The sequence below is a fragment of the Colobus angolensis genome, unplaced genomic scaffold (genome assembly GCF_000951035.1).
Source record: "Colobus angolensis palliatus isolate OR3802 unplaced genomic scaffold, Cang.pa_1.0 Scaffold267, whole genome shotgun sequence".
Lineage (NCBI taxonomy): Eukaryota > Metazoa > Chordata > Mammalia > Primates > Cercopithecidae > Colobus > Colobus angolensis.
The window spans coordinates 1,290,665-1,301,322 of NW_012115899.1; the positions used below are offsets into that span (position 1 = coordinate 1,290,665).

General features: G+C 37.9%; 1 protein-coding gene across 1 annotated transcript; it reads right to left on the reverse strand.

Moving 5' to 3' along the window:
- Nucleotides 1-3,123: 3,123 nt before the first annotated feature.
- LOC105515660 (olfactory receptor 1D2) lies at nucleotides 3,124-4,062 on the reverse strand. Its single transcript, XM_011947500.1, has one exon. The coding sequence runs from the start codon at nucleotides 4,060-4,062 to the stop codon at nucleotides 3,124-3,126; it is 939 nt and encodes a 312-aa protein (XP_011802890.1).
- Nucleotides 4,063-10,658: the final 6,596 nt, after the last annotated feature.

Below are 10,658 nucleotides of genomic sequence, written 5' to 3' on the forward strand. Positions count from 1 at the left end.
GGTTGAAGTTTTGCTTAGTGTGCTAGTTGGCCTCCAGCCAGGAGGTGGTCCTTTCAAGAGTGCACTAGCTGTGGTAGTATAGGGGGGACACAAACTTGCCCTAAGGTTACCTGGATAAGCATTCCAGTTTCTCAGGTGGTGAGTGGGATCATAGAGCTCCCAAGAGATTATGTCCTTTGTCTTTGGCTACCAGGGTGGGTAAAGAAAGACCATCAGGTTGGGGCAGGGTTAGGCATGTCTGAGCTCAGACTCTCCTTGGGTTGAGCTTGCTGTGGCCACTGTGAGGGATGGGGGTGTGGTTCTCAAGTCAATGAGGTTATGTTCCCAGGGGATTATGGCTGCCTCTGCTGTGTCACACAGGTTGCCAGGGAAGTGTTGGAAAACCAGAAGTGATAGGCCTCACCCAGCTCCCATGCAGTCCAAATGGCCAGTCTCCCAGTGTGCCCTACCCCTAACAGTGCTGAATTCATTTCCAGGCAGCCCGTGAGCAGGGCTGAACTTGTTCCAGGCTGCAAGTCTCCCCGCTGAGAAAGCAAGCAGCACTTTCAGGTTCCTTGTATTCCTGCCTGTGGCGGCTTCTGTGAATAGCCATTTTTTAAAAAATAAGTTTTCTGCCTCCTTTTCTTTCACTTCTCCTTCTGATACTTCCATAATGTGTGTATTTGTGTGATGGGTCCCATAAGTCCCATAGGCTTTCTTCACTCCTTTTCCATTTGTTTCTCTTACTAGAAAATTTCAAATGACCTGTTTTTGAGTAGCTAATTCTTCTGTTTCTTCAAATCTGCTGCTGAAGCTCTCTTTTGAGTTTTTTACAGTTTAGTCATTGTATTATTCAGCTCCAGAATTACTATTTCTTTTTTGTGGTTTCTGTTTGTTGAAATTTACATCTTATTTATATATTGATTTCCTGATTTTGTTTAGTAGCTTAACTGTGTTTTTTTGTGGGTCACCAAGTTTCTTCAAATGATTACTTGAACGGTTCATAGTTCTCCATTTCTTTGATGGTTACTGAAGCTTTATTTTGTTCCCTTGGTGTTGCTGTTTCCTTGATTCTTTGTGTTTTCTGTAGCTTCACATTTGTGTTTGTACATTTGAAGAAGCAGTCATCTCTTTCAGTCTTTACAGGCTGGTTTTGATAGGGAAAGTCCAATTCGATAGGAACTCTTCTTCACCAGTTAGCTTAGCCAGATACTCTGGGCTGGCCAGTTGGCAGGGTCTGTGGGCAGGCAGACCTGGTGCTTGGGGATGTGGGTGGATGGGCCAGCTTCTGGACAGCATGCACAGGCCTGTATAGGGTGCAAGTCCGAGTTGTTGAAATACACACACTGACTATTAAGAGCTCCCAACCATTTTCTTATTTTTTTCCTGTCCTTAGCTACTCAGAGAGGTCTGGCCATGTAGATTCCCTCAGTATTCTTGGTGAGGCATGACAGAAGTGGTCCTCTTGTTTAGCATCCTGAAAGGCAGGGGAAGTTGCAAATATGTTTTATTTTCTTTTTTACTTATGGAAGAACTCATGAGATGAGGTGATCTCTCTCCTACTACTCTGTGCTGGCTTGGGTGAGGAGTGATTCAGGTAATGTGACAGAGTTTTTTCTACGATGTCCAATAGAGCATTTTTTCTACTTCTGTACATTACCAGGGTGTTGTAAACTTTGAGTTGGATTCTGGAGCTCTCACAAAGGTATTTTCATCTGTGGATGGTTGATAAATTAGTCTGTATGTTGGTAGATGAGAAATGTAACTGTCTATTCCACCATCTTGTTGACATCACTCCTTTCACCTCTGTTTTGAAGTCTCTATTACCTGATGTCAGTGCAGCAATATTTCACTTAAAATACTGTATTCTCAATCCAGTCTGTCACAGATGGACATTTGGGTTGATTCCAAGTCTTTGCTATTGTGAATAGTGCCGCAATAAACATATGTGTGCATGTGTCTTTGTAGTAGAATAATTTATAATCCTTTGGGTATATACCCAGTAGTGGGATGGATGAGTTTGTGTCCTTTGTAGGGACATGGATGCAGCTGGAAACCATCATTCTTAGCAAACTATCACAAGAAGAGAAAACCAAACACCGCATGTTCTCACTCATAGGTGGGAACTGAGCAATGAGATCACTTGGACTTGGGAAGGGGAACATCACACACTGGGGCCTATCATGGGGAGGGGGGAGGGGGGAGGGATTGCATTGGGGAGTTATACCTGATATAAATGATGAATTGATGGGTGCTGACGAGTTGATGGGTACAGCACACCAACATGGCACAAGAATACGTATGTAACAAACCTGCACGTTATGCACATGTACCCTAGAACTTAAAGTATAATAAAAAAAAAAATACTGTATTCTCCAAATATGTCTGTTTCGCTTTTTAATTTCAAGCTTTGTATATTCCTGTGCTTTCAGTGTGTCTCTTTAAATACATCTATCTATATTTTATTCTTTAATCAGTATGTTGAACATTACCTTTTAATTGATGAGTTAGGTCCATTTATGTTTAATGTAAATTTATGTACTTCCCCCAGTAGATTATGACCTTATGTTTGTAACCCAGTTTGAGGCCTCTGTAGACTGTCATTATGAATAGAATAAGTTGATGAATGACTGTATGAATGTCAAATGAATTGAACTCCACCTGTCAAGGTCTATGTCACGTGCTGGCTCAGCTGTTTCAACTATATATGATTGCAATCTCTCAAACCACCACAACCAAGTCACTACGTTTCTTATCAGCTACTATTTACTTTCTGTACTTTGGATGTATGCTAGGTGAGAGACACCTCTAGGTTTAAACTAGATATAGTCAGATAAGGCCAAGAATGTGTCCCTGTAGTCAAGTACATTGAAGAATTTGACCCTGCAACATTCTAGCGTTGGTGTTAATGTGACTTTGTTTACGGCCAAGGCTGATGAGACCTGGGGGACACCACGTTACAAATAAGTCTTTTTTATCACCACATACACACACACACACACACACACACACACACACACACACATATGCTCTCTGAACTGGAGCTATGTGCCAATCACTGCTGTGTAACACATAGGACAATCCCTTATATAGGATGAAGGATATTCCCAGTCTCCACTTTAATGCTGTCTTTCCAAATTGCCCTCATGTCAGCCTCTGAAAATGTTTATCTAGGAGTCTTCCCAAAGCCCCATGCATGTCCTTGTTCCTCAAGCTGTAGATGAAGGGGTTCATCATGGGTGTCACCACAGCATACATCACTGTGGCTACTGAGTCCTTCACGGAGTAGGTATGGAGGGGCTTCAGGTATACCATACACAGTGTCCCATAGAAGAGGGAGACCACACCCAAATGGGAGGCACAAGTGGAGAAGGCTTTGTATTTCTTAGAGACTGAGGGTATTCTGAGGATGGCTCTGACAATCAACACATAGGAAATGATCATGAATCCAAAGGGAATGAGGAAGATAAAACAGCCTGTGGCAATCAGCACTGTGTGATTAATCTGAGTGTTGGAACATGCCAGCCTCAGCAATACATACATCTCACAGAAGATGTAGTGGATTTTTCGTGACCCACAGAAGGTCACCGTGGTCATGAGGAAGGTGTGGATGAGGCCATAGAGCACAGATAAGACCCAACACAAGGAAAGGAGTAAGATACAGAGCTTAGGGCTCATGGCTGTGGTGTAGTGGAGGGGGTGGCAGATGGCCACATAGCGGTCATACGCCATCACGGCCAGGATGAGGTTGTCCAGGGCCACCAAGGAGACCAGGAAGTAGAGCTGCGTCAGACACCCTGCATAGGAGATGGCTTTGTTCTGGGACTGGAGGTTCACCAGTATCTTGGGGATTGTGTTGGTGACAAAGAAGAGGTCAATGAAGGAGAGGTTAGCCAGGAAGAAGTACATGGGGGTGTGCAGGCGGGAATCAGAGCTGATGGCCAGGATGATGAGCGCATTTCCCACCACCGTGACTAGGTACACGGACAGGAACATCCAAAACAGGATCCGCTGCTGCTCAGGACTCTCTGACATCCCCAGGAGAAGGAACTCTGAACCTTCAGTCTGGTTGCCTCCCTCCATTTCCCCAACTCTCTGCAATATTAACACCAACAGATGTTTACCAAATGCCCTTAATTGAATAAAAACATGAAGATAAGCAAAATCAACATTTTCTTAGAATTAAGAATATCTTAAACCCAATTTTATAGTTTTTGAAAATAAGAAAGTAGAAAAAAGTTTTTATGTGATGTAATTATTTCAGCAACTTCAAAGCTGGTATACTCAATGTTAAAGGAATAATGTGTAATTCCTATTTTCAATCCTGTCGTCTTACGCTATTCTTGAAGTGTTTAGTGAGTAGTATGTTATCTTATATGTGTATGTTTTAAAATAATACTTAATACAGATATATGCAGTACAAGAAGTAGTTCAAAAATAAAAGGAAGAAAATAAAAATATTTGAAAGGAGTAGGAACAATTATTATTTGTTGCTATGATGATCTATCTGAAAAAAGTAGGACTATCAACCAGAACACTACTAGAGTTCAGAATTCTTGAAATCAAGTCTTTCCCAGCTAGTAAGATAGTAAGCACTGCCACTTACTTGCTGTGAAACCTCAGGTAGAGTACCAGAGTTCTTTAAGACACAGTTTCTATATGCGAAACATGAGTTTTATGGGGTGGGGCAAAATTAAGTAATAAAGTGCTTAACACAAGGAGCAGGTATGCAATTAGCACTCAGAAATGTTGCCTCTTGTTGTTGTATTTAACAAGAGTCAGGAAAAATGTTAAAATACAATGCAAAACTATCTCATTCCCACTATTAACAAATAAATCATGGCACTGAGATGTTAACAAGAATCAGGCAAAACCTTCAGATTTCTCCAGTGAGGCATAAATTAAAAATTAAATAAATTGACAAACATATCAAGGTTTCCAATATGAAGAGAAATGTCACCAAACTATATATTCTTTTGAATTAATAGAAAGTTTACTGGATATCAAAATTATAACAGGGTTTTTGAGAAAGGAAACTGGTCTAAATTTCATCTAAAGATAAGCATGTAGGTAAGCTAGAAAAACATTGAATAAAAGAGTAACAGGGTGATGCTTGCACTATCAAATATTAAGAATTCTAAAGCAATATGATAGTAATGTTGGAATGAACAGATCAGTAGAAACTTCACAGATAGACACCAAAACGTGGAATTTGGTAGATTAATATGGGTGCACTGTATATTAGCTGGTAAGTTCTACATGGCTACACTCTATATTAGCAAGTAAAGTCTGCAGTATTCAAGAAATGGCACATTGAGATAACTGTGCAATTAATTTTGGAGGACTAGTTCAAACAATATTTTGTATCTTATCAAACACATTTAAAACATTTTCTTTGAAAGCCTAATGTGTATGGAATAAAATGTTTAAAAAATCAAAACAGAAAAAAGAAATGTATATGTAAAATATTTTAAAAATAGTATATATAAAACAGCTGAATGCGGTCAGGGAAAGAATAAAATCTTCGAATACTACTGACAGTTCTCAGTGATTGTGGGAACTAAGCAAATAAACAAGTAAATACCAATAACCAGCCCCATTAGGGGAGACTAGTACCCTGAATTGTTACAATAAATTATCTAAAATGTCCATATTCCAACAAAATGTATGAACCATGAAAAGAAACAAAGTATGATCCACATTTGAGGAAAAAATCGGGCAACAGAAACTACCTGTGAGAACAATGTGATGTCAGCGTTCATTGAAAAGACCTCAAAGCAGCCATTGAAAATATTTTCACAAAACTAAGAGAAAGCATGATTAGAGAAGTAAAGGAAGGTACTGTGAGAATGTCATGACAGATGGGGAATCTCAATAAAAAGAATGTATAAAAAAGAGCCAAATGGAAATCCCGCAGCAGTCAGAATATACAATAACTGAAATGAAAATTTTATTCGTGGGGCTGAATAGTAGTTTTGGACTAGCAGAAAAAATAGCAATCTTTAAGATAGATTGATATCAATTAAGCAAGCTGAAAAACAGAGGAAGAGAAAAAATGAAGAAAAATGAACAGAGACTCAGAAAAGTGTGGAGCACCATTAAACACACCAACACACACGGAAGGTAAGTGCTAAAGGAGAGGAGAGAGAAAAATCAGAAAAACATTTTCAAAGAAAGAATGGCTGAAATTTCAACTTCGTAAATTTGTTGAAAAAACTACACATATAGGAAACTCAAACTTTAGACAGAATAAATACAAAGAGCTTCACAAATAGCCACATCATAGTAAAAAGGCTGAAAGGCAAAGACAAGGAGAAAATCTTGAAATCAGCAAGTAAAAAAGATTTTTTACCTACAAGGGAAGCCTAATATGAACAATAGACTTCTCAACAGAGACAAAGGAGGCTCTAAGACAGTTGGATAACATATTCAAAATGGTTGAAGAAAATATCCATCAAGTAAGAGTCTAATATTCAGCAAAACTATCTTTAAAAAAATGAATTTTTTTTTAATAAAGATTATCTCAGGTGAACAAAAACAAAGAAAATTTTTTGCCAGCAGACCTATCTTACAAAAACTACTAAAGAAATTTCTTTAGGTTGAAAGTAAATTACCTCAGATGATAATTTGAATCCACACACACAAAAAGGAAAGAACAGTGGTCAAGTACGAAAATGTGATATTATAAATGTATGTAAATATTTAAATATATATAGATATAATCTCTATCTGTAATATTTTACATATATCTATTAAATATGACAGTATAAATGCATATCTTGTTTTTTCTTATAACTTATTTAAACACCAATTATGTAAGATAATATGTATATGATGTATTGTTGAGGCTATAGCATATAGAAATATGTTTGTCAGTTACAGCATAAAGGAACTGGGTGGAGGCAAAGTTGAATTGGACTAAGGAAATGACTACAGAAGGTAGAGTAGTAATTATAACAACGGATTATTAGGATTAATAGATGTTACATCTGTAACAACACTACTACAAAAGGAAGAAACTAATAGAATTGTATAGAAATCATTTTTCTGTATATCGTTGGACTTAAGTTGGTATAAATCTAAAGCTGATTCTGATAAGTTAAAATGTATGTGGTAGACTATAGAGCAACCACTAAAAAATATCTTCAAAAATAGAGTGAAAAATTATTAAAAAAATTAAAATGCAACATGAGAAAATACTCGCTTAATGGAAAACAAAGTGGTAAAGGAAAATAGAGGAACAAAAGGACATGAGACACATAGAAAACACAAAGGAAAATGGGAGATATAAATCTAACTATATCAATCATAACATTAAGTGTGAATGCATAAAACAATTCAATCAAAAGGCAGAGACTGTCAGAGTGGATAAAAACATGATTCATTCATATGCATTCTACAGAAAACCTACTTGATTCAAAGATACAGCAAGATTGAAAGTAAGAGGATGGGAAAAGATACCATGCAATCAGGAACCACAAGAAAAACGGAATGGCTATACTTTAGCCTGAAAATATGAAATGGCTTTTAAAGATTAAAATAGAGTTTATGCTGACCTGGTGGCTCATGCCTGTTAATCTCATTACTTTGGGAGGCTGAGGTAGGAGAACTGCTTGAGGCCAAGAGTTCAAGACCAGCCTGAGCAATATAGCAAGATCCCGTCTCTTAAGAGTTTAAGTCAAAAAGTCTAACTAGAGATAAAGTGAGACATTTTATAATGACAAATGGCTCAATCTATGAAGAAGATACAACAATTATAAACATATATGCACCCAAATACATGAAGGGAGCTGATGGAAATGAAGTCAGAAATGTATAATTCAACAACAGTATTTGGAGAATTCAACACACCACTTTCTATAGTGGATAGAACAACTAGACAGAATATCAACAAGGAAAAAGACACTTCATCAACAGTATAAATTAACAGTGCCTAACAGGTGTCTATATAACACTCTGCCTAGCAACAAAAGAAGAAAATTACTTTTCAAGTGTCATTGGAACATTCTCTATGATACACCATATACTAGGCCATAAAACAAACCCCAATGACGTTGAAAGGCTAGAAAAAATACAAAGTATGTTTTCCAACTGCAGTAAAATAAAATTAACAATGAATAGCAGGAAAAACTGAGAATATGTTTCATTTCCGTGTTATTTCATTTCCATATTGTGGAGGATTATATACTTCCAAGAAGGTTCTTCCAGGAATTTATCCATATCTGCTAAATGTTCTAGTTTGTTCTAATGCAAAGAAGCTAAGAACCTTGATAAAAGGTTAGAGGAGCTGCTAACTCGAATAACCCGTTTAAGGAGGAGCATAAGTGACCTGATGGAGCTGAAAAACACAGCATGGGAACTTCGTGAAACATACACAAGTATCAATAGCTGAATCAACCAAGTGGAGAAAAGGATATCAGTTTAAAGACCACCTTGCTGACATAAGGCATGCAGACAAGATTAGGAAAAAAAAATGAAAAGGAATCAACAAAGCCTCGAAGAAAGATGGGACTACATAAAAAGACTGAACCTACGATTGTTTGGAGTACCTGAATGAGATGGGGAGAATGGAAACAAGCTTGAAAACACACTTCAGGGTATTATTCAGGAGACCTTCAGCAGTCTAGCAGGACAGGCCAACATGAAAATGCAGGAAATACAGAGAACACCACTAAGATACTCCACGAGAAGATCAACCCGAAGACACATAACCATCAGATTCTCCACGGTCGAAATGAAGGAAAACACGTTAAGAGCAGCCAGAGAGAAAGGTCAGGTCACCTAGAAAGCGAAGCCCATCAGACCAACAGCAGATGTCTCTGCAGAAACTCTACAAGCCAGAAGAGAGTGGGGGCCAATATTCAACATTCTGGAAGCAAAGAATTTTCAACCCAGATTTTCATATCCAGCTAAACTAAGCTTCATAAGTGAAAGAGAAATAAAACCCTTTACAGACAAGCAAATGCTAAGGGATTTCATCACCACCAGGCCTGTCTTGCAAGAGTTCCTGAAGGGAGCACTAAATATGGAAAGGAAAAACCGGTACTAGCCACTGCAAAAACACACCAAAATATAAAGACCAATGACACTAGGAAGAAACTGCATCAACCAGTGTGCAAAATAACCAGCTAGCATCATGATGACAGGATCAAATTCACACATAACAGTATTAACCTTAAATGTAAATGGGCTAAATGCCCCAATTAAAAGACACGGAGTGGTAAATTGGATAAAGAGTCAAGACCTATCACAGTACTTCATTCAGGAGACCCATCCCCCGTGCAAAGACTCACACAGGCTCAAAATAAAGGGATAGAGGAAGGAAAGCAAACAATAAAAAATAAAGCAGAGGTTGCAATCCTAGTCTCTGACAAAATAGACTTTAAACTAACAAAGATCACAAACGACAAGGGCATTATATAATGGTACAGAGATCAATGCAACAAGAAGAGCTAACTATCCTAAATATATATGCACCCAATACAGGAGCACCCAGATTCATAAAACAAGTTCCTAGAGACCTACAAAGACACAAAGACTTTATGTCTTTAAAGTGGGAGACTTTAACACCCCACTGTGAATATTAGATCAATAAGACAGAAAATTAACAAAGATATTCAGGACTTGAACTCAGCTTTGGATCAAGGAGACCTAATAGACCTCTACAGAACTCTCCACTCCAAATCAACAGAATGTACATTGGTCTCAGTACCACATGGCACTTATTCTAAAATTGACCACATAATTGGAAGTAAAACACTCTTCAGCAAATGAAAAAGAATTGAAATAATAACAGTCTCTCAGACCACAGTGCCATCAAATTAGAACTCAGGATTAAGAAACTTAATCCATATTTAGTGAGCAAAAGCTGCAAGCATTCCCTTTGAAAACCAGTATAAGACAAGGATGCCCTGTCTCACCACTCCTGTTCAACATAGTGTTGGAATGTCTGGCCAGGGCAATCAGGCAAGAGAAATAAATAAAGGGTATTCTTCAACTAGGAAGAGAGGAAGTGAAATTGTCTGTTTGCTGATGACATGATTCTATATTTACAAAACCCCATCATTTCTGCCCAAAAACTCTTAAGCTGATAAGCAACTTCAGCAAAATCCCAGGGTACAAAATCAATGTGCAAAAATTATAAGCATTCCTTTATACCAACAATAGACAAGCAGAGAGCCAAATCATGAATGAACCCCCCTTCGCAATGGCTACAAAGAGAATGCTCCCAACACAATGAAATAATAAAGGTCTGAGGTGATGAATGTCCTAAATACTTTGATCTGATCATTACACTTATATTCATGTATCAAAATATCACATATACCCCAAAAATATGTACAGTTATTACTGTATATATTATTGTACATATTATTACTGTACATATTAATGCAGTGTTTTGGAAAACCAGCCAGTGTACCAGGGAAGGATGGAGCCTGTTTTGCAAATTCAATCTGAAACATGGTTAATTTGAAGTTACAGCAGAATAAGCAAATGGAGATGTGGGAACTGGGAGTAATTTAGACTATTAAAGTAATTTGGAGTGCCAGATTTGGGGTGGGGTGAAGGTATAGGGCAGTCCTAGCATTCATCAAATGAGTGAATTCCTTACTTCAGTGTAGCAAGTTAAATTCCCAGATACCCATGGTAGGTGGCATAGTGGAAGGAGATTTTGAGTC

Coding starts and splice junctions, on each gene's coding strand:
- LOC105515660 (XM_011947500.1), bottom strand. CDS start 4,062: ATGGAGGGAGGCAACCAGACTGAAGGTTCAGAGTTCCTTCTCCTGGGG.